General features: G+C 37.4%; 2 protein-coding genes across 3 annotated transcripts in view; one reads left to right on the top strand and one right to left on the bottom strand.

Annotated features, from left to right (window-relative positions):
• LOC5567380 (RNA-binding protein Musashi homolog 2) overlaps positions 1-24945 on the top strand; it is a 190939-nt gene that overhangs the window by 143776 nt on the left and 22218 nt on the right. For both annotated transcript variants that reach the window (XM_021853082.1, XM_021853084.1), the window contains exons 4-7: positions 18143-18268; positions 18369-18717; positions 18785-19446; positions 24372-24728. In XM_021853082.1, the coding sequence (XP_021708774.1) occupies positions 18143-18268; positions 18369-18717; positions 18785-19446; positions 24372-24728 (1494 nt within the window). The remainder of the gene's footprint in view (positions 1-18142; positions 18269-18368; positions 18718-18784; positions 19447-24371; positions 24729-24945) is intronic.
• The window catches only part of LOC5567396, a 126064-nt gene that overhangs the window by 64594 nt on the left and 36525 nt on the right, over positions 1-24945 (bottom strand). The window contains exons 4-5 of the mRNA XM_001651730.2: positions 17917-18005; positions 17737-17797 (exon numbers count right to left, since the gene is read on the bottom strand). Of these exons, the coding sequence (XP_001651780.1) occupies positions 17737-17797; positions 17917-18005 (150 nt within the window). The remainder of the gene's footprint in view (positions 1-17736; positions 17798-17916; positions 18006-24945) is intronic.

Here is a 24945-nt window from a genome sequence, read left to right on the forward strand (position 1 = left end):
TAGTTTTGATTAGATGTTGGGTAAATTTCAAAGCAATGGCAACCTTTTTATTACAAAATTTAGATTTTATCTTCTGACCTAAAGATTCTGGTTAAACTACTGTACTATGCAGTTGGGCTGCACTGCGCTATCATTCATCAAAATTGCTTTCACTTCGGGAAAATATAATTCTAAACTGGCGAGAAGATTACAGACTGAGGGTCGGTAAGGAGCACAATTAGACCCTTGAATGTGCAATGTGGGGTAGTAATTGGGAATGCCATTGACGGTTTGTAATCATCTACGAGGTTTTCGAAAACCAACAGGGCGCGTGCACCGGGTTGCGGATAGGAGCAAAGGGAGATCAATAGCATCTACCTAAAATAATAGAGCAAAAAGCCGTTCCATGATTAGGTAATGTTTAGCGATCTTCTATGGTGTTCTAGTACTATAAAATTCTTCACTCACTGGGAATTCTGGCCTTGATAATATCAATAGTGATAAAAACATAAAATAATACCTAATACTTAATAAGTACAATGCAGTAATAAATGAAATAAAATCAATTTTCTATACTTGACAAGGTTTTGAAGACAATCAATGAGTGAAAGAACTACCTATTAGAAAAGCCACATCAGCTAAGTCTATACATATACAAATGTTGGTCATAGGGTCATGGCGAGCATTCGGTATGTATGTCTATGACTGATTCTTATCTAATAGGAGCACTAGAAGACCACGCGGACAATTTCGAAACAAATTATTTTTATACATCGATCTTACGATCCGAAAGGCTCAGCTATGCTGCAAAGTCATTTTATAAGCTATTCGTTACTATTGTTTAATTGTTTATAATTCTAACAAAACTACATAATTAACTCATTACTAATCACTGTTCCTATATTCTCTTTTTCTCTCCTTCTTATCTGTTGCATGATTATGAGCATCACTAATATAACGCATGAGCATGCACAATAAGAATAATTTCAGGATTGAAAGCAGTACATGGATACCTGGATAGAATAGCTTCGAAAAGGGCGCTCAAAATATAATATTTCTGGTCAGGGAAGTATTATCATCAAGGGTATGTAAAATTTTTCCATTATTAACACATAGATCACACAAACAAATGAACTAATAATATCAAATATTTTTGAAATCAATCAGTGCAAAAACAGATAAAGTTTGTAAAGTTATCACCATCGATTGAATTGCGCTCTTTATAGTAATGTTCAATTAGTATCAAAATCTCCTAAAGCGTCGCATTGTGCCATCAGCAGCCCTTAGCATCACTCTCATATTGTTATTATTTTGTTGTTTATAAAATTTCTAGAAAGCGATCAGCATATTCTTTCTTACTTTTACAATAGCCGATCTATTTGGAATTTTAATAAGTCAAATCAAACTTCAAAACTCAAATTAAATTGCTTTCAGCACATTTCCATTTTGCAGCATTAATCGCATTACTGTGTCAAGTCTTCTCCATTCCCTATACCCTACCCCAACCCTTCTCATCCTTTCCGATGGTGTTCAAGTGGTCCGCATAGACTATTACGGCCATTACCTATCCCTTCCCCCGGCTTTGGACTGACTTGCGCTCTCATTGCCCCACCAAACGCTGCAAAATGAAAATGAAAATGAAATATTTCTTCATATTTAGCATACTAAGCTGAGAAGTAGGCTTTGTCATAATGGGTACGTTATCTCATGGTAATGACTGATTATCAATTAAACGAGTGATAGTTTCATAATATGATAAAGATAAGAACATCAAAAGTGTGTAAACTATGTGACATTTCTATATTTGTCTCAATTAAAGATTTCCATAATTCCATTTTTGTAAGAAAAAACGAAAATGGAGAACGAGATTATAGACTGCTTTGATGAATTGTTAAAATGAAAATACGCGAATTTTGAGCCAAGAAACCAGTTTTCTATGAACCCACCTATATCAATACGGGAAAAGAGATGGCCGGCCCGGCCAGGCCGAGTTTCACATTTTACAAGTCCGAACTCGATCCGCACCCGACTTCTTCAATTTTCAAAACCCGGACCCGATCCACATCCGAAACAATAATTCAGTACCAAACCTGGAAAAGTATGGTTGTTCAAACTCGATCTCGATAATTTTTTGTAAGTAAAACCTAAATTTGAGAAAATGGTAGATTCATTGTTTCTGATGAATAAGGAAGCGTACAAGTTGTTGCTCCGTTCACGATGCTAATAAAACCCGATTTAATTTTTTTTTTTCAAGCCGGTACCTGATAGTTTTGTAACCTTTCAAACTCGACTCGCACCAGAGCCCGAAAAAAATAAAAGCCGTAGCCGTCGGGTACGGATTTGAATTTTATAATCCGCGACCCGGCTATCTCTAGGAAAAATCTCTAAATTGGTTAATTTAAGAGCTATCAAAACCCTCTTTTAGTACTCAATTCAAGCAAACTCAATTTTGAAGGAACCATCAAGTTAGGAATGTTAAGAGTTTCAGAACACAAAGTCAGAGCAACTGCGGTTTACGGGATCATCGAGATAGTTAGTTACATATCATAGACTTTTACTGTACTCGAGACACCAAATACCGAGTTAGTTGTCCCATAATCAGGGTGTCCATACATCTGGAAATTCCGGGAAAACCCTGTGAATTATAAATGATTTTGAGAAATACGGGAAATTCCTGAGAAGTTGTATGGCATGAATCTTTGAAAAAATGTCGAATATCTTTTTTCAAAGAAGGAAAAGTTCTCCACCAAGCAAATCACTTTCAACTTTTTGTCTTTCGACCTTTTGTCCTTTCAACGTTTTGTCTTTCGATCTTTTGTCCATAAACTGAAAATCGTTGGTTTCAAGAAGAGAACTGTGGCATACTTTTTCTCAATTGTTGCCGATTTCTTTTGAAATGTTTTGTGAATTCCTGGCTAAAAATATTAAGCACATTCAAAGGAATTTTTACGAAAATTCATTGAGACCATTGGAGAATGTTTAGAAGAGCACTTAGGGATTCCTGCCAAGTGTCTTGGAGAGATGCTTCATGAATTTCTATTAAAACTTATGGCACCTTTTTTTATTCTTTTCAAGAATACTGAATCGAATCAAGGCGATATTTGACCAGTTACTTGAAAGTTCTTTGGAAAAACACTGAAAAGAATTAATGCCTTGCAAATAAGATTTAGATTTTATAAATAAGATTCAGCTTTTTTTCTTAAAATTTGGAACAGCCACATTTTTAGTCTCATGGTTGGCTCATCTCCGGAATTACTAAATTGACTAATCTGTGATCTACAACAAAGTCCTAGTGAGGTCCCTGACGAGATTTTGTATGAGTTTCTGTAAATTTGCAGTGAATTCTTCCTGCCACTTTTAGCGTATTCCTTGTAATAAGGACTGTTCATTTTATAAAGTGGACACTTTGTTTATGCTATATCTTTTTTATTTATTGATAAAATCGTAATCGGTTTTCTGTGTATCGTTGACCTATTATTCTAAAATGCTATGAAAATATAAAATCTTTGAAAATGCTTTTGGTTGAAGAGCTAAATAGTTTTTCCAAAAACTTTTAAAAAAAGCTGTCCGTCAAAGTTTAACATTATTTTTCGCAAAACAAAAATCCTTATTTTTATGAACAAATTGTATGTTTGTATCCTTTACTATTCTACTAAAGGTAAAGCTTTAAAAATATCAATTATATTCCACCATTCTATGACATTAGGTAACTTTAGTGATTTACCCATTTATGGTCAAATTTGCTGATGCACCATCCTTTCACTCCCAGCAAAAGAGAAAAGTAAAAAGTGTGTTCAAAACTAGTTTGGATTACTAAAGAAACTATATTAGTATAAACGAAAGCTAAATCGTGAGATTAAACTACAGTCTTAAGTATAAATTTTACTGTTTATGGTAGTTTTACTAAAAAGTCTCATACTTTTAAAATCATGTACGCATATTTATCGATCTACAGCAAATTGTAAACAGTTTTCTCCGAATTTTTCAATTGGTAATCTCAGAATAACATATTATGAAAATAATATGTGGAAAATAAAATCGATTTTATTACAGCAGTGTTGCCAATTTTGATGATTGTCAATGTATTTTGATAGGTCTTCTAAGAATAAAGCAATTGTGTTTCTGTTGTGCTTTGAATGTGACGTGGGGACTTACTAAGTAACTCTATTAAGGCGTAAGTTATTTTTCATATTAATTCTATATTAGGACTTCCGTCAGGACGTACTTTTACACAAAAAATTCTACTCATATCATTTCCCATCAAATTTAAAAAAAAATTCTTTAAAAATATACGGGAAAATTGATTTTATTATATCTGTAAAATTGTTGTGTGTGTGTGTGTGTTTACAATTCACCTCCCACTGACCGGCAGTGCTTTTATGGAAGAAAATTGTATGCATGTATTTTTTGATACCCTTCGATATCTTTATATCTGCAGTCAATTTTAGCCCGGGAGATGAAAGGTGATAGCTCTACTGAAATTCCAACGACCCATTTCAAGAATGGCAGTAAATACACACACACATTCTGAGGTCATTTTCATATACAGTAAGCCCCGCATAAAAACACCCAGATATCAAATGGATATATGAAATGTTTTTACACTTCCCGAATCGAAAATTAAATTTTCGACCCTGGCACGTATTTAGTTTCAAATGGTAATAGGTGCGTAAATAATAATAAATAACGATTTTACCTGGATGTAATGTTTTTTTTTCCGTCGCCACACTGAGCATACCGCCAAATACTATACGCTTTTTCACTGCACTACGCGCATAATATGATCGCTTCACCCGCCCCCGCAATAGCAAGCGTCACGGTCAAAGGATCACACACTACTCTTATTATATCTGTAAAATTGTTGCTCCAAAAATAACTTGATTTTTTCCATCAGGCTTCTGATTGATGATGCTTTCGAAGAACAAGCCTTTTTTGAAAATAGAAAATATAAATTATCGAATTTTCCAGCCAATTTCTTACAATCATTGATTTTGATAACCTCAAAAAATCGACCGATCTAATCGTTGTTCCATATTCGTGTGAAATTTAATTATTTTGGAGAATTTTCATTATCACAACATTGTACAATACTAGTCGAACGATGTGCAAAAAACCGATTGAAATTTCATTGATTAATAAGAAAGATACAGCATGCACAAGGTGTCCACTTTATAAAATGAACAGTCCTTACCATTATTGAATTCGTGGAGAGCATTTTGATGGATGTATAAATAACAACTTCGTTTAAGTATTCTTGGACAGATTTTGTTTAAAAAAACTAAGTAGATGAAAAAACCGAATTTAGTACTTTCTGGCGTTACGTCCCTACTGGGGCAGAGCCTGCTTCTCAGCTCAGTGTTCTTATGAGCATTTCCACTACTAAGCCAATGACCATTTTTGCATGTGTATATCGTGTGGCAGGTACGAAGATACTCTATGCCCTGGGAAGTTGAGAATATTTCCAACCCACAAAGATCCTCGACCGGTGGGATTCGAACCTACGACCCTCAGCTTGGTTTTGCTGAATAGCTGCGCGTTTACCGCTACGGCTATCTGGGCCCCTCGAAAGTCGAGTCTAGTACACGACACTGAAGATGGCCTTACAGTTGAGGTCGAAATACGCGTATCTGTCAAAGGATACAAACTCTAGTGGAATTAAATGGTATAGTACTAAATTCGGTTTTTAATCTACTTTATTATAAATAAAATAATAACTAGCCCTGCTACAACAAACCATCAGGTAGATCATTCTACCCCGGTATGATTCTGCAGCCATAGGTAATCCTTGCGCTGATGGTGGCTAAATAATCATCATCATCATCATCTTGGAAAGATTTTGTTTATTTCTCGAAAATAATCGTAGCAAAATCTTTGATGGATTCCTGGAAAGATGCTCATAAAGATATCTTGGACCCAAAAGAGTTGCACCAGATCAAGAATTTCTCCACGAACCAGCTATGGACCATACCTACCACATAATTTTGGTATTCTTAGTAGAGGATGGGTTGGTTATTATAAAAATTATTGATTTGTGGAAGAATGATCTGAATTCAAATACATAGTATAATTTCGAAATCTTTTAGAATTTCTTATGAATTCTGTTGGGTGCACGCTATTCTCTGTATTTTGGCCCCCATGTCAATTATTTTGTTCCGCGAATTCGGAAGATAAATGCAATTTTCAAATCAAATATTTGGATTGATACATCTAAAAAAACTGGTCTAAGGGTAACTTAAGTCCCGACAGTTCGCAAAAGCTTGCGTAAAACATCGTTATTGTTGGTCTTTTAGATTATGAATAACTCCCGCGACAAACAGTGCATCAGATGTTTCATATAGGTATTTGAACAAAGCGCGCGTAATGAGGTGTTGAAATCATGCTGTTACAAGAACAACGGCCCTCTTAGATCGTTCAAATACTGTGTTGTTAGTCTAGAGACGCTAGAGACGATTTTTTCCCTATTATTGGTTCAAAGGTTTTTGTCAGGAAAATTGTAAATGAATGATAGAATTATTTATAATCTATCGACTGATATGTTTAAATCACATATTTCATGAATTTATCACCATGTGTTCATAGTTTTCCCTAAGATACACAGCTAATGGTACATTTGCCCTACTTACAAAATAGAAGCAATGTGAGTTCAGGCTAATAAAGTTAAATTTTTACATGGTTTTATAGTCACCATAAACTGGTCGAAATGTTCATATTACCTGCACTATGTGAGTAAAATAGAAATTTGTTTGTGATGAACATTTACAAACATAATCGAACATTTTTGAAAAAAAAACATACATTTTTGAAAGATTCAGCATGAATAGCATTCAAATTTAAGCAAATTTGATTGAAAATTTATTAAAAAAAATTATACAACTTTAAGTGATCATGTTTGCATATAATCTTTATGCTTTTTGAGGATTGGAGCTGAGTTTTAATGTCAGCACGACCGTATTTTGTGCAGAAACCGATCTAAAATTTCAACTTTAATATTAAAATTTTCTTTTGTTTGTATTCTTCAACTGTATTCCAATTATTATGGTGGTATCTGATGTAGAACCATAGCATTTTCTCGTTCACCCCATAGAGAAGCCTTAATTTAAACTCATTGCATCAGATTAAATTTTCAAACACCATTTTCCGTTTTTTTTTGTTTTCGTTGATTTTTTTCAGTTCAGTTACCTTTGTATTTGATGCTTTAAAAAGTCCATGTTTGATATAAATTCACTAAAGTTTGATTATTATCTATGTACAAGCTACCACGACTTCCCCTATTTTTGCCATTTTTCATTTATTAAGGTGTATCCAAATCGTATAAATCTATAACTTCATTTATATGTCAGCATTAGGGTTTTAGTGTATTTTTGATGAAATTTTAATAATTTAAAAGCGTAATTAGCGCAAGCGCTCATTTCACACCATTGGCGACTACCCGAAATTTAGATGCTGCACCTTTGTTACCTAGTAGCGGTAGCCTGAGGTACACAAACTGACATGACATTCTAGAATAGAAGCTTTAGAACAAAATCAGAACAATTTAATCCAAAAAGTTTTAAATTGTTCTGCCATTTAAACCGTTTTGCAATTGATTTCGACATTGTCGACTAAAAATCGACCAATCCATATATTTGGGAACCCCTGCCATAATCTATAAATAACGAAAGGCGTCGGGGTCGAGGACGAACCGCCAGCAATAATGTGTGTGAACGCTTCCTGTGAGCCGTAACCATTTATCGAGAACACTGATGCAATGTTTTCTCAATAGGGGTGGATTTTTTTTTTCGGACGCTTGCTGCTACAATATGACGTATATGTACGAAAATTGATACCGATTCGCCACCTCATCCTGAACGACGAGGGTCCAATGTTAGAAGGGCAAACATGTTGTTTACACAGAAATTTCGCTTTGGGGCGTGCGTGTGTATGCGTGTTCGGGAGGGTGACGTATCGCAAGGGAGAAATGAGTTTAAATTTAATTAGTGAATTTTCCGCTCGGCTCCAGCCGAAAAAAGAGCTGCGCTCCGCACCACCCGACGGCACCTGATCGATAATTGATTTTCGTTCTCAAATTTCTTCCGCACCTTACCGGAAGTTAGGGAGCAAGGGACGATAAAATGTCCTAAGCTATCTAGAGACACACAAAGGTCATCACCGTTTCCTGGTGTTAACGGATCGGATTTCTTATTTCCTGCACAATATTAAATCAATTTGTGTCTAGGCTGACACCGGACTAATTTGTCAGCTGTCATCGTATGTCCTGGGCAGACCAATCCGAATCGAATCGCACTGTTGCGTTCTTCGTTCTGATAATTGCATCTTGGCACGTACAAAATGGCGTTCTTGGCTATGACGGATTCGGTCGGAAAAATCAATAACCCGGTACAGGAGCATTTGGGTATAGGTTAAGGTTAATACTGCTCCTCAATTAACTTTGTCGACTTCACCAAAACTTTTCAATTAATCAACTTCTTGAAAAAATGAAGCAATTGTCAGATAATGAGAAGCAAACGAATTTCCTGAAGTGCTCCACTTCCAAGAATCATTTCCCAGGGTGCGTAGAATTTTCTCAGTACCGGACGCCATCTTGAATCAATCACCGCTAGTTGACTTTGAACTCGAACTCCATTCAAAAACTCATCCACTCCCTAGTGTTTCATGCTAATGAACCAAGTATCTAATAATCCATCGTTCGGCTGGCATAATCCACGGAGCGTTTCCGGTTTTGTAGAGTACGAACAACCTGCTAAGGAATGAAAGGAAATCGTTTGTCCACTGTGGCACACACACGAATGGTTCTTCTGGCTGGACTGCATCCCGTTGTGACGGCTAGAATCAATGTAAATGTCCCGAAACAACAGTAAATTTGTAACAGTACTGCTGTGACAGGACAATATAATCGGTTTCTAGCAAAAATCGCGGATGGTATATGGTGAAACATCCGCCGGGACTGCGTGGACCAATGGGAAGTCATTGCTCCGTCGCTATCGCTATCTGGGCACTGTCCCACTGACGAAGAGAGGAATGACACTTTTTCGAACTAGGGCGTGACTGGAATCGATTTTACATTTTTCTCGGTTCGAGATCCACGAAAGCACGAATTAGTCTTCCATTAAGCTCAGATATTCCTTCAGTAGCACAGCGTTTCGCGGATAAAATTAATCCTTCTAAACTGCTGACTATGGTGGGGCAAACTTGCACTGGAGTCTGGCCTGAAATCCACACAGCAAAAGTAGAGCCAGGGCATTCTAGAATCGACAGTTAGGAGCAAACGTATGAACACTTCGAGTCTACTGAAACGACTAGGGATGGTTCCCTTTATCCGGCTGATTTCCCGGTGGTGTCATGACAACACGTACAACGGAATATCCGAGACGTTGAACGCATACAGTGACGGTTCACCCGCGTCGAAGCATGCGCTCTGGCCAAAGGACACGATCGCTTCGGCGAAGATTTTGTCCTGTTTACGAGATTATGCCTTGCGATACGCGTACGCGCGTATCCAGTGCATTCGTATGTGGATGGTGAAAGTCCTACGAACAGGGTTACCATCCTTCAAACACAATATTGGAAAGGCAGATTTCCCTATTCTGTCACCCTAACCACCCAACAGCTCAATCAATTGGAACCCATTCATTTTCCCGGCTTCAAACCTGTTTTGCAAGCAATTTCCCCCTAACGGAGGTCGAATGCTGGGAACCGTTTCAAATCATCAACCTACTAGAAACAGGATATCTCCGCTGTCTCAAAGAGTAGGACACCCGTTCGCTGTGGGTATGCCCGGTTGAAAATCGATATCCGACAGGACCAAAGGCGCATACTCCTCCAGTCGTGCCTCTCGCTTTGTGTGGTGGTGAAGTAACACTCGATTCGGCGCGCAGACAATGGGAAAAATTCCCCGGCTTGTCGGGACACCAGAGGCAGGAGAATGTCCTACTATCATCTTCATCGCCGTCGTCATCATCATTCAGTGAGCCCCGTTGCTAGCTTCCTCCGTATTTTGCACGCGCAGATTCGGGAAAGAAGTGCAATTAGACATTGGACGGATTCGGGTGTGGGCACAGTCAATTTATAACAATTAATTCCGGGAAGAAAGCTTCCGGTAAATCATTCTAACACTTCAACACGGCACTCACACAGCTTTGTGGCCTGTCGTTGGAACTATCGCAAGCGGGAATGATTTACAGAGTTCGATGTCCTTTGCAGATTCCGTATCCGTTTCTTGCTTAGGCAAGCTCGTGCTGAATTGTACGAGCTTTCGCCTAAATGCTTGGGACGCACCCAGTTGGGATCGTTGGATTTACCCTTTTGAACGCCTTGCATGGATAGGTATTGTTATTTTATCGTATGTGATGTTCAATGACAAAATCTTTTTTCTTGAGTCATAATGTCGCATTTTTGCAGTCATAGAATAAGGTTAATGACCGCTACATTGATGCTTTTCTTCACAAACAGAAGTTTCCAACTTTTCCAGAATTGAAATTTTCTAAATGAAAGCTTTACTGCCCATACTCGCAATACAGTTCCATCAAGAAAATCATCATGTCGAGAAAAACGCATTTAAACATTATTGCAAAAAATTTCGGTACACTGTTACTGGCAATGAAAACTCTTGGTGGCATTACTCAGCACAGCATCATTGCAGTATAAGAAAATGTTCAACAGTTAAAATATAAATTATGCGTTTGTTTTTTGATGCTCAAATCCTAAATTCTCTCAAGTGGGACTTGTTATGCGAGTATTTTTCTCGCCCAACTCAAATGGTCGGGGTTCTGCTAAACTAAACCAAGCGCCATTTTTTCCCAAATTGAGTTTTTTCACACCAAAGGACATAAATAATCATAATCTCTCTACCATAAAAATATCGAGTGGTTTGAACAATCCCTTGTAATCTTAGATCATAAATATTGTTTAGAAGGACACGTAAAACTGTAATTTTGTTCAGCCAGAGTGAACCATAAACCAACGCACGTCATCGGAGGGAATTCATTTTTCAGATAAAAAGCTATATTTTTTTTAATTTCCTTCTATATTCTTACAATTTATCCAGTCCAAGCAGCTCATAGAAACAGAGGCCAGTGGAATTGGGCAGCAATTGATTAATTAAAATTAAATATTGGTTTGGTGGCGTTGATCTATTTTGTTTGAAATGTTATCGAGCCACACCGCACTAAGTACTGTTTATCTGAAAATCACATTTAGACATGAAGTAAAGGCATTTACATGCCATAAATACTTGCATTTACTTGTTATATAACATGTTTATCAAGCCACACAGAAGCCGTAATGAAAAAAACGAATAAATTTAATCTGTTACTGTGTGAATAACTCAGGTGGACTTGGTGCGCTTTAGTTGTTCAGAAAATGGCATTTTCGACATCAAACCCCGTCAGACAAAGTGCACATTACTTGATTCAAGTTTATCACCATTTCTTCAAGAAGAGAAGATGACCTAGTGGTAGCACACTAAGATTACCGCTTAAAAGGCACGAGTTCGAATCCCGATGAAACTTTTTTTTTGATGTTCTATCCGATGGTGATGGAAATTAAACAACTTTTAGATTCTGTGGTTATTTTTATATTGCAGTAAAACATCAGCAGGTCAATGTACATCTGAAATGATAGTCATTCCTGGTGAACACTTCACGCATTGAACTGTGAACTTGATCAGCAAAGGTGCACCAAATGGGAGCAACTTGGTGCGCTTTGGCAGAGCGAATTCATGGTTTTCTTCGATCATTAGGATTTATGTATGAACACGTGAGTACCTTGATTCAATACACACGAATCCTTCCCATAAACACTTGTGACATGGATTCCAACATGCACGGTGATGATAAGCATCATTTGTCTCCAATTTTACTTGTGTCGTTGAAAACTGCGAAACACATCCGTATACCAAGAACCGTATTTTTCAATTTTTGTTCAGCCAGAGTGAACTGAGTGCTTCATTTTGTTCCAATTACATCGTTAATTATCCAATTACATCGTTAATTTTTGATGATTTACAAGTGTATTTAATCTCGGTGTACTTATTGAACACTGTTAATCGCATGTGAGCGATAAAAAATTAAAATTATCGTCCGTGATAAACTAGGAAGAGACTTTAAAGTAAAATATCTCGGAATAAAGATTTTGACACTTGGTGCGGTTTAGCAGAACCCCGACCAAATACACCCGCATACCAGTCCCATTACTTGGGACTCGCTTACTATGTTATCGCGTCACCCTGACATATTTATACTCAAAATTACAACAGACTTCAAGACACTTTTAATTTTGCAGTTATTTGTAATCGTTTCTTTTAATTGCGATAGTTTCTAGAAATTATTAAATTAAAAAGTAAAAAGTAAAAAGTAAAAAGTGATAGTGCAAAGATTTCCCTGGGTTTGATTTGATCCGTGCGGCCGACCAGTACTAAAAATTCTTGGACCTGTCCCATTTTGGATTTGACGCATACCTAAGTGTATTATCGAGCATGTTTGGAATGGTGTGGTGTCGACAAGTTTTAGCAAATTCCCTAGATATGGATAAACTTGCTGTGTGTACTGGACCCTCTTATTTCTCAGCATTAGATGTCGCAATTACTCAATTTTACCAACCCTATCTGCGATGCCAGTGCCGATGTGCGCATTCATATGCTAGCCCAAAAACCCTCACCCTAAATAGATTTGAAAGATGATCCTGCCGGAGATTACATTTATAATTGGCCGAAGTACAATGTCTCAGAAGTAAGCTATTTAGCTTAGGATACGTTTCTATATGTGGCTTTACAACATATCGCACCAAAAGGCATTATGAAAAAAGAAAATCATCTCAAGTAAGAATATTTTCATGATCCACATGAAGTAAGAAAATTTGTATGATTCCTCTTTATTATAGAATAAAGACTATGATACAAGATTACAGAAATCATAAGAGGAATAGATTTGTTCGAATTCCGTCGTAATGTACTAATGGGACTGTTATGCAAGTACTTTCAATATGGAACGCACATGGTTTGTTTTTTTTCGCATTTTGTCCATACAAAAGTACAGTTTTATGAATGTTTCCAAAAAGTACACTAATAATGAACACTATTCATGAAGTTAACTTGAAAGTGTCAAAAATTCAAATGGGATTGTTATGCGAGTATGGGCAGTTTATGTTTCCATAAATAGCCATTATTGCATATTTCATCCTGAGACAGAGACTCGACAATAAGTATCTCAATTTGAAGCCCAAACCGGAGCACCTCCTAATTGGGCCATGAAACAGCATTGCAGATCAAACAAGATTAATAGAAAACAAACAAGAGGCCAGTTCAGTGAATTAATTGTCACCCAACACGCAACAACAAAGACATTGTCATCTCCTATTCTTGTTGCAATAATTTCGTTCCGCAACATCAGTTTATCATCACTGGAACAGAATATGACAATGATCGATCAGTACGTGCGCAGCGATTTTGTGGGCTTCGCATTGCAATTTTCGAGAACTTTCTCCGTGTTGGTAAACATTGAAACATTATCGAACAACATCCATAAAACAAATTTTATTTTGTATTTAAAATAATTGATTAATCGCGAGTTAAAAAGGTTGCAACAATGTTGCTCACTGTGATTGTCATGACAATTTTGCTTTTGATTGTATCCTTATCCGCAACAGTTGGGACAAAGGGGTTGTGAGCGAGCTTGCTTTGTTGTTTGTTTTTTTGTCTGTTTTGATGACAATTTGATTCACTGGGCCAATTGTTTCATCTCGTCTTGGATTCAACGAAACTAGATGTCGGTTTCGACATTCCTAAAGTCTGTCTAGTCTTGGATTTAGCCTAACTAGATGTCGGATTTGATCTTTCTTGAGTCTGAAATTTCCACGCGAATTAAACAAAAAAAAGTAAATTACTTTAATAATTCATCCAGTAGTTCCTACGCAAATTATTACAAGGGTTCCATCCACTCCAATTTTCTTCATTGCCAATACTTTTATGTTCGATTCTATGAATTATCAGTATTGTTTTTGTTGATAATGTTATTGAAAGTATATTTATCAAAACATTGCTAAATGCTCGAAAAAAAAAAAAAATTCTCACTAACTATTCATATATTCATTTTCATGATTTTCAACATTTTTTAAAATTGACATTGGATTACTATTGAATTCAAACAAGAAGTAGTCCAAACTTTGCCCACGGTGCTCTTCAGGCCGTTATTATCAGAAACATATCTCCATCAAATCTGCGCATACCAGTCGTTTTCTATGACTGACCTGTACTGTCCATAAACGCATGTCAGTCCCATGTTTGCTGGATTTCTTATTCACATGGGACAATTATGCGTTTATGGGCAGTGTATGTCTGGGCAAAAATTCAAAACATTGAAGTGCCTGTTTTGGAGTTACACTTTTTTTGATGGTATTATACAAATTTTTCAAAGCTACACTGCCCATAAAGGCATAACAGTCCCATATGGAATAAGTAGGCATTGAGTAAACAGGGTTCAAAGTTTGAAGTTTGCAATTTCATACAAATGTTTATAATTTTCTAGTAATTTTTTGAATGCAATATTCATTTAGCTTCAACCCACAGAATACTCAATTTGCTAAAATTTATCAGTAAAAAATATAAAGTTGAACATAATTCCAGTTTTGCAGTTGCTATTGGGGTTCAAAGTTCATGTAGAGACTGTTATCCCTTTATTTTTAATATTTATTTATTTTCATATTTTTCCACAACATTTTCAAACAAAGTGTGTAACTTTTCATATGCCTAGTGAAGTGCATATTAAAACATGAATGTTGCGATGAAAAAAGGTGTTGGTTCGAAAATCAATATGGGACAGTTATGCTTTTGTGGGCAGTACAGTTTTGTCTCAAATTACGAACAAACTGCTCATGAACTTGAATAAAGGTGTTCAGCAAATGAGACAGGACAGTGACAGTGACGGCATCTGAAGCAATATGTTTTTAACTGTTTTGCCTTCACTCATAATTAGTATTGTTTTTCTTTTTCTTATTTTTATCAACACAGTCAACAGTTTACAGATGAATCTATCGAAGAAATTAAATATCTCACAAATATCTGCTGATTGATGGTCATTACGAGCTTTCAAAGTCACTGTAAGCCTTAAGTGTTCGGAATATGAGTACCTAGAGATATTTACGGTTTTGTCTCAAATTCCAAACAGTAGCGATTTCAAAAGACAAGTATTAATATTTTCACAAAATTCAAGCACAGAGTACTTAACTCATGGATGAAATGCTCATCCTCTGAAATAAAATGTTAGTGGTTTTCTTGAAAAATCACTATAAAAAGTGGAGTGTTTGAAATATGAGTTATGCTCGGAATTTGATACAAAACGGTACACATACAGAGATTGGTCACTCGCTGGTTCTGAGCAATCGGTCAAATATTCAGCTTGAACGGCTGTCTGGTTCTCTAGATTTGTACTATTGAAAATTCGAGGTTTGTTTTCAATGCATTTTCACTTTAATAGGGTCCTGAAATGTTTGATAAATTCTCGATTTTATCAAATAACACGATATAGCGTGTTTTTGCTACTATTTTGGCAAATTTGCCCGTTTACTATCATAATTGAACTTTAATCCAAATAATGATGTCAAGGTTTAAATTTGGATCCATTTTTAAAAATAAAGTTTTGATTTTTGTTTGACGTTCATTTAGCCGACTAAAACGCCGCAGAGGTTCAACTTGTTAGCACTGTGGTTGTTCCTATCTGACATCTGAAGAGACACGGAAAACGTCAAATAAATAAATAAACAAATTACACCCAAAATTTGAGTTCAAACCAGGTAATGTGACAAAATCTCAAAAAAAGAACGAAAAAAAAAGTTTTTTGAGCTTAAACGAAAACCATTCAAAAAATTAGTGAACATGGGTTTTTGGCCTGAACTTCGGTTTGGTTTGGCGTTTGGTGGCAACATTGGGGCAGTGCTATTGGAACCTATTAGCCGTGATTATCAAATGAAATTCACCATCCATACTAAACTCAATGTTGGTTTGTTTAGTTATTTGTAACCTCTGGACGATCGCCGTGAAAGCAGAATACATTACACGCGACATCGAGTAGAGGAGAAATGAGTTATAGAAAATATTGAGTTGTTGAGAATCGACTGTCGGGAATTTTTCATAGATCCTATGGAATGTATTACAATAATTATTGCAGCAATTTATCAACGAAATTCTCTAAGATTCTAGACATTCTCAAGATTCAGAAGTTCCTTCAGATACCATTATCCTACAGGAGTAGATAGTCTATATAAATAAAAATGGAACGGGTCAACGGATTTGAATGATTCTTTCTCAGTTTTGTTCGTCAAGGGTTCCGACGTGTTTGTGTGTATACAAATCCCAAGATATTCTCCGGGAAAATTGAAAAAACTAGCGCGAACGAAACTGTCATTTTATATGGGACGATCAAAAGCATTTTTCAACAGCCTACTTGATGGCAAGTCGAAGTTTGCCGGGACCACTAGTTCTTAATAAAGTTTCATCAGTGTCTTGAAAAAATCGAAACGAAAATCTTCATGGCAAGCTAAGGAACTTTCTGAAGGATTCCTTAAGGATCCTAAAAATACTTTGGAAGAGTTATCATAAACGTTCCTTGAGAGCTTCCTTAAGATATTTTAGGATGAAATTACTGGAGTAATTCTTTAGAACATGTTCAGAAAAAATGCTGCTTGACTTCATGAAAGTGCCTTTAAGAATATTTTGATAGGGTGTATTCCTGAACATATCTAAGGAGTAATATGTAAAGGAAATTTTGGGTAAATGCCTGGAATAAATTATGGTGAAATGCTCTGGGGAATCTTCATACAATTATCATAAATTACTTTTGGAGTATTCCCTGGTTTTTGTTTAACTGTTTTTTTTTATCAGTCGCTGATTTGTCTCTTTCTGGTTCTCTTTTGGTCTTATGTATTTTGGTATCATTTTTCAGTACTGTGTGCAATAGTTTCTATGTTTTGGGTTTTGTTTTCGTCAAATTTGCAAACCTAACTGATTAAATCACTTACAAATTGTCGAAATCAGTTGGTTGCACTTTGCAAATATTAACTATCGACCACACCGTATCACCAGTAGGTGGATTACCCTTCGTTTTATAGTTGTAACGTCGCACCTTCAACAAGAGCCTTAAATTACCTAACACAAACAATTGTCACCACGACTCAATCCCCTAGCTAACAGAGGTGGGTGCGGTGACCTCAATATGTATTCTATATTGTTTTTTTTTTACACGGATCCTTACCGCAATGTAGCACAGCGTGAAAGCAACAGTGTGTTTTTTCTCCAACTGCTATAGTCATTGGCAAGAAGAGTTGGTCGTTCAAAATGGTCCTATTCGTTTTGATTGCCGATAAACATGCGACGTTGGAGACAATATTGGTTGTTTTGGGAGTCTACCGCTTCCAATCATATTCTTCTATATAATTATTACTGCAGGTGTTCACCCTTGAACTATTCGGTGTCTTCGCCGTGTTACCTCGGCTGTCAGACTAATTCATTTGAAATTTATATTTGTATGAATTATTTAGAATTTCTGAGGTCTATTTCATGTCTGAGTGTCATATATTAAAAATAAAACTCAATACAAAAATTGTATAATGTAGTTTTATTCATTATAAAAAAATGAATGCAAGTACTGTATAAGAACCCAGCATTTTCTGTTTGCTCATGATTGTTCGAACTTCGAACATCAGTTTCATTAGAAGTTTCAGTAATTTTTGAATGTCATCCAATTCCGAATGCAAATTTACATCACTTACCTTCAACTTCTTTGGATTCATGACGTCCATGGTATCCCATTCGTAGGTTTTCTTATTAAGGCTGTGTGCAATAAAAACAAATAAAACAAAATGCAAATAAGCAAAATTGATTGACCAATCATATTCTAAACTCGAACAGTTCTCGAGGCCGTGGCAAGCTTGCTTCCCACCGCTACCCACCTAACATCTGGACGGGTAAGCGAAGCGTACGTACAGTACCCAAGCAGACCCGTTACGGTAGCGCCAATGATGACGACCAGTGGGATAACCTGAAATCGAAAGAAAAAAAAATATATAGATTTTACTGTCACGTGCGTGAACATAACTTTACATAGAACTACACCCCAGTCAGTTGACCCCAAACCGCATCTAATTTTCGCTTTCATTTGTTTCGCTTTTTCTGCAGTGCCGGAACCTTGGACACAACCGGATTGCTTGAGCATGACCTACACAGCGCTTTGGTGCCAATCAAAACAGCAAACCTTCTCACACCACAGGCCGCCGCCGCAGCCGTCGTTGCCCAGCAGAACAGGTAAGTGTACTTTGAGTGTCCCCCTCTTTTGTGTGCTCCCAAATTTAGCATCGTTGAGCAAAAACAATAAATCAATACCATGTTTCGCCCCCATGCGCAGAGATCAACAACAACAACAGCAGCAGCAACAGTTACAACAACAACAGCAACTCCAGCAGCAACAGCAACAACAACAGCAGCAGCAGGTGCAACAGCAAGAACAGAAACAACTCCAATCAAATTGCCAACTATCGCTTGTCAGTAATGCTGCCACCAACACCTCCAAAGCTGGTTCCACCAATGGAAGCTCGTCGGGGCGATCAACACCAAACAGTAGCAGCGATCCAGCGCCAGGAAAGCTATTCGTTGGCGGACTCAGTTGGCAGACGTCGTCAGAGAAGCTCAGTGAGTACTTCGGCATGTTCGGTAAAGTAACAGATGTGCTGATCATGAAGGATCCCATCACTCAGGTAAGTGATAAAGGATATTGATGACAAGGATATAGGAGACTAATCCAATAATTATTGCCTTTTGCAGCGGAGTCGGGGATTTGGATTCATCACATTCCAGGAACCAAATAGCGTAGACAAAGTTCTCAAAGTGCCAATCCACACTTTGGATGGAAAGAAAATCGATCCCAAGCACGCCACGCCGAAAAACCGCCCGAAAACTCAATCGAACAAAACGAAGAAGATTTTCGTGGGAGGCGTCTCGCAGGATACATCGGCCGAAGAGGTCAGACAGTATTTCAGCCAGTTCGGCAAGGTCGACGAAACGGTCATGCTGATGGATCAGCAGACGAAACGTCATCGCGGTTTCGGGTTCGTGACGTTCGAGAACGAGGACGTGGTGGATCGGGTGTGCGAGATCCACTTCCACACGATCAAGAACAAAAAGGTCGAATGCAAGAAGGCTCAACCGAAGGAAGCCGTAACGCCCACTGCCCAGCAGCTGCTGCAGAAGCGAATCATTTTGGGAAACCTGGGACTGCCAATTGCGACACCAACCGCAGCACGTTTGGTTGGGGCCGCCCAGGCCGCTGCTCAAGCCTCGCCGCTGGTCAGCCAGCTGGCCAACCCACTGATGGTACAGGCACAGGCGCAAGCCGCTCAAGCAGCCGCCGCTGCCGCTGCAATGCAGGTGCAGAACGGCTTCGGCAAGATGTTCACCACATATCCTCCCACGTTGCATAGTTTCAGGTAGGTGGAATGGAGTATTCAATTTTGCTATTGTTTAGCTTATTGAACAACCGTATAACATAATTATGAAACTTATTTGATTATTTTGTGGCACTGTCCTTTTATTACATAAAGCTATGATGAAGATGCATCGAAGCCAAGCCTCGATTTTTCAAGATTTAAAAGCAAGATAACCACTCACCGTTCGCGCTGAAAATTTTATCAACTGATCCTTCGACTAAGGAAGGCCCCTAGCTGTGGCTTCGATTAATCTTCACCTTAAACTGAGGTCGATCTCAGGTTCAACTTCCCCCTACATCCGTAGTGTTTGTTGTATAAATTGCAATCTTTTGTATGGAACGTAGCGCTTGAATCTAGGTTCATCTTAAACCCTAAAGCGTTGATGATTTCAGGACGGCTCATTTTTATTTAGATTCATCATATGAGATTTTCATTTATATTCATCATATGACAATAAAATGTAGTTTCATACGATGAATATTATAGCCAATTTTGATCATTTTTGGCACGCATTTTACAATATTATCTTCACTGGGGAAAAACTTGTCAAGAGAATTCCTATAAAAATTATACTTTTTATTATGAAAAATTATCGTTAAGATTGTATACCTTTATTGGCTCTTAATCAAGTAGTTTTTGAAACGATCTCTCTGATTTCGATTATTTCAGGTTCCACGACAGTTTTCAATATTCTCCATTAGGGTTGAGGTTGGAAATGATTACACTTTATTATATTTAAATTACCTTAAAATCCATCAGCGAAGGTTCGTAATAAAACCACACAAATATAAAACGCGTAAAAATACTTCGATGTACTTTTCTGTAACCCTTTTACAAACTCCACTTTATTAAACTCAACATCTTTCTGAAACCCCCTAAAACCGTTAAGATCTCCTTGGACACCATTCTACCCCATTATGACTTCGCTCTTATACAGAGTACTCTCCATATCTCCATATGCCATATCTCCTTTGAATCGCCGTTGTGCTGATATTGTGTTATATATTTTGATAACTCGACAGTTTCTTCAATGTCCAGTTATGGTGAGTTGGCTGTACCTGCGCATGAAGTTCACAAGAAGTTTAAGAGTTTAGTGACGCCAAAATCGAGTTCCAGGGCCAGTTTGGGAATTATTACACACGGTAACCCTGTAACCCTCCCACCTTATTATATTCAAATTGCCTGAAAATCCATCATGCCCCACAGTAACAATAGAAATATAACAGTATCGAAAAGGGTTTAGGGTCGCTCAAATTCCATGATTCTTTACGGTATTCTCCAGACTTGGGTATACTCGAACTAGAGGCTTTTGTTTATGTTTTTTTTATTTTTTATTTTTTCTAAGCTTTTAGTTTTGCTTACATTTAAAAAGCCCGAATCTTGAAGTTAGAATTTCATAAGGCTGGAAAAAGGCACGCGCATAGTAGCTTTTTTAACTTTACACTCTAGACGCTAGACAGGTCTGGATTCTCTGATATTTTAGTTATGAAACAATCCATAATTAGATACATATTAATAGGATAAGCTTCGAGAATCCAACTGTCTAGTGATTGGCCCCTCAAGTCCCTTTCCGGTGATGTTGTGTACGACAAGCGAGTAAAGTCGCAAACTTTGCATAAGGCGAAGTTCCATAGGGCAGAATTGTATCGAAAGCAAAGCTCTTTACTAATGCCCCATCGAAAGTAAAATTGACGTTATGTATGTATGTAGGTGTATGTAGGTAGCCCCACCGAAAGTAAAATTGACGTTAGTGGAAAAAAGCATGTTGTCTTCGAATTATTCAATATCAATATTCAAAATGTGGTGATTGCTGTGATTTAAACGATGGATTCTAACTTTTGACTCCGTTGGCTGTAGCATAGCATCATGCAATTACCGGATGTATGGTAAAATTCCATCTTTAATTTTCCCGAACGTGTTTATGGTTCCAATGTCCTTTGCGTGCAACCATGTATTCGCGAACTTCCATGAAATCTTCGATCTCTACGTGATTCCCTCCTTAATATTATTCTTATCTATTTTTTCCAACATTTTCACTAAGTGATAGGTCCATTAAAGTCTGCCGTATTTGATTTGTTTGTTTTCACTTCCTTGTACCATCAGTGCACCAATATCCGCTCATGTACCAGTAGCCCGCTCACACCGAAAAAAAATAAGTTTAAACAAAATAAATATGAAAACTATAGCCACTAGACGATTCAAATCGACAAATTGAATTATACTGTGGACAATCTTTTGTGTATTTACTCAAATTACCTTACTTTTAGAACTCGTGAGCGGGCTACTGGAACATGAGCGGATACTGGTGCACTGATGGTACACTTTTTGTATTCAGTATCATATGGCTGAACGGTCCTATAACACTTCCCCGAATACCATTTACCCGAATGCAACGTTACCCCGAATGACACATTATCCGAAAAACAGTTCCTTCTTTGATTTAGAGGCTGTTCTTTCGAGTTGTACTGTTTGCGTTAAAGTTTGAGCGATTGCAAAAAAAAAAATGACTGACAAAGGCCAAATCTCTTGTTTGAAATTGTAACACCGCAAATATGTAACACAAACAAGTAATGCAGGGGCTTATTTTCAAGGTTGGTGGTCTGACGTTATTGTTAACTTTGGATTTCACCCAAAGTTAACAATAACGTCAGACACCAACCTTGAAAATAAACCCCTGCATTACTTGTTTGTGTTACATCTTTGTGGTGTTACAATTTCAAACAAGAGATTTGGCCTTATTTTAATTATAGCATTTTCTTTCGTAAGTTGCACTTGGGAAATGACTGTCGGCATCATAATTATTAAGGTTTTCATCAGTGGTTTTTTCTTTTGGCTGTTCTTTATCGTAGTGCTTTTTAAATAGTTTTCAGTGTAATATCAGTTAACATTTCCATCTCAGAGCTTTCGAACCATAGTCTAGTGGCTTTCCAGTATATGTTGACTCGCATTGTCCCCAGCAATATAAACATAAAATTATTCATTACCATCAATTAGTATAACGCTTTTGAAGGAAAACGGTAGAGGTCTTTAACATTAACATGTGAAAATGAAATCAATATCACCATTTTCATCAGTTCGGAAATAGTAGTTTACGGAACAAGTTACAGAATGATGATTTTTACAGCACGAGTCGTAAATTTATCCTACGAGGCTTGCCGAGTAGGATAATTACGACGAGTGCTGAAAAAATCGAGTTCTGTAACCAGTTACGTACAACATTTTTTGCAGTTTCGTAGAAGACCACTTGAGGGTATCAGAAATGATATTGGAATGCATTCAGCATTATTTTACAATTTCTAAAAAATAGGTGTGTTATGATTCATTACGCAACTATAAACAGTTGCGTAATGAGAAAGCGTTGCGTAATGGATCATTACAACACTAGTATCAGTTGCGTAATGGCTATTCCCGCACTGTATACTTCAGTGCAGGAAAGTAGTTTCATGACAGATTGGCGTGAGGAAAAATAGCCTATTACGATGAGAAATTGCAAAAATGATTTATTGCTGTGAACCCAACCATGCTTAAATTAAATGCACGCCTGTGAGTGAGATTTTGGTTCTCATTTGGCCCGTAACGAATAGCAGTTGATTAAAAGAAGAATAAATCTTTGATAACAAGAACATAAATACAAATAAATGTCAAATAGTATAATATATTCACGTTAGCGGCTTCCAGGCTAGTGCCGTTGTTGATGATGTGTATTAGTAAAGTATATTTTGAAGTAGAGAACACTTTGTCATACTGAGGAAGAGTTTTCTATTTCCGGAACTTATTTTTTTTTGTCATATGTGTTTGACAATTTGATAGACAATGACCTCCAACGAACAATAGAAGAAGTGTTCAATCTCAACTTAATATTGACAATTAGAAGTTCGGCAGTCAAAACTTCGGTGAAGTTCGGCGTCGGCATTCTAATTTAGTGCTTCGCCGACGCATAAGAAATGCCTCTGTCGGCGTAGCACTTCGGTAGAATGCCGACGTCGAACTTTTGTCGGTGATATTTCATTTCTCTTATGAACTTCGGTCTAAAGTTAATCTGAATGCACAATATTCTATAAAATATATAGTGTTGATTTGTCGGATCTTCATTTTGAATTTTTCGTGGCAAGAACATTTGGAGTTATGGGTCATTCGGCGAAATGGTATTCAGAGTAACGGACTAATCGGGGTAATGGATTTCAGGGTACTTGACCATTCGGGATGATGCTTTACGGGGTACTGGTATTCGGAGATATGTTATAGGATCGACAGTGCTGCAATGATCAATATCTCTTCATCGAATTTCTCTTTGTATGACTACATTACACAAACTTAATTAAATTTGGTAGAATTTATAATGAAGTATGGCGATGACGAATGAAAATTTCCTTCTGGAACTAGAATATAAGTTGAAATCCTTTCCTTGAACAATCTGTTAAAAAAAAGAAAATCGATAAAAAGAAGTCGATTGTTTCAATTACGTCCATATGATATTAAACGTGAGACTTAAAGAAACCCGTTTTTTGGGGAAGACTCTAACATTAAACTAATTACTTTACAGCCGTTTGAGTCCTCGTTAGCATGATTACTAAGCAAGATCATGCTGAAAACATTATTTACGAGTTGAAAACTTCTACTGTTTTGTAATAAACAACAATGGGTGTGGTTTGGTGAGCTCTTTCCAATGTTAACTTTTACTTTGTTAGTCAGATCACATATGGTCTGAGTTGAATCAGACCAGTCACATTTAGCTTTGTGGACTTCGAAAAACTGAATGTATGGGAAGTTCTGTAACATTTTTTTACCTTAGTCAAATTATTCTCGTTTTTCTATAAACTTCTCAAAGCACAGATCGACGAAAGTGCATAATAATCATGATATATGGCGTTTGAATATCTTATTTTTGCTCACTCGCTTCATCCTAACGATGTTCGTTTTTCCAGATATTCGCCATATCCAATGCCCTCAGCTGCCGCCGCCCACGCAGCAAACGCAGCCGCCGCAAATGCATCTAATCATCAGCTGACCACCGCCGCCGTGAACGCCCAGGCTGCCGCCGCGGCCGCTGCAAGCCAACAGCACCAGCATCAGCATGCCACCCAGATGACGGGTCACAGTGCTCAGCCGGCAACGCCAGCCCAGCAGCAACCAGCCAACCCTGCAGCAACCCACCAGCTCATGCCAGCCCACCAGCTTGCCGCCGCGACCGCTGGCAATCCCTACCAGGGTTACAGTCTAGCCAATGTCGATATGTCCAGCTTCCAGGGCGTCGATTGGGGTTCGATGTACGGCATGGGAATGTATGTATAATTTTCCACTTTCCCTACTTCTTCTCATTAGAGTATGCTCTTAGTGCTTTCTCACCGCGAGTAACTTAAAAATGCGACTGTATACCTGTATTTTAAAAAAACCAGTAACGGTTCATGTATGTTTATTTCGATTTTGTGTGTGTATGGGGCAAGCATATAACACTGCAAAAGTGTGATACAAAGCAGTTAGATATCCTTTCTGTATAAC

This window comes from Aedes aegypti, chromosome 3 (assembly GCF_002204515.2).
Source record: "Aedes aegypti strain LVP_AGWG chromosome 3, AaegL5.0 Primary Assembly, whole genome shotgun sequence".
NCBI lineage: Eukaryota > Metazoa > Arthropoda > Insecta > Diptera > Culicidae > Aedes > Aedes aegypti.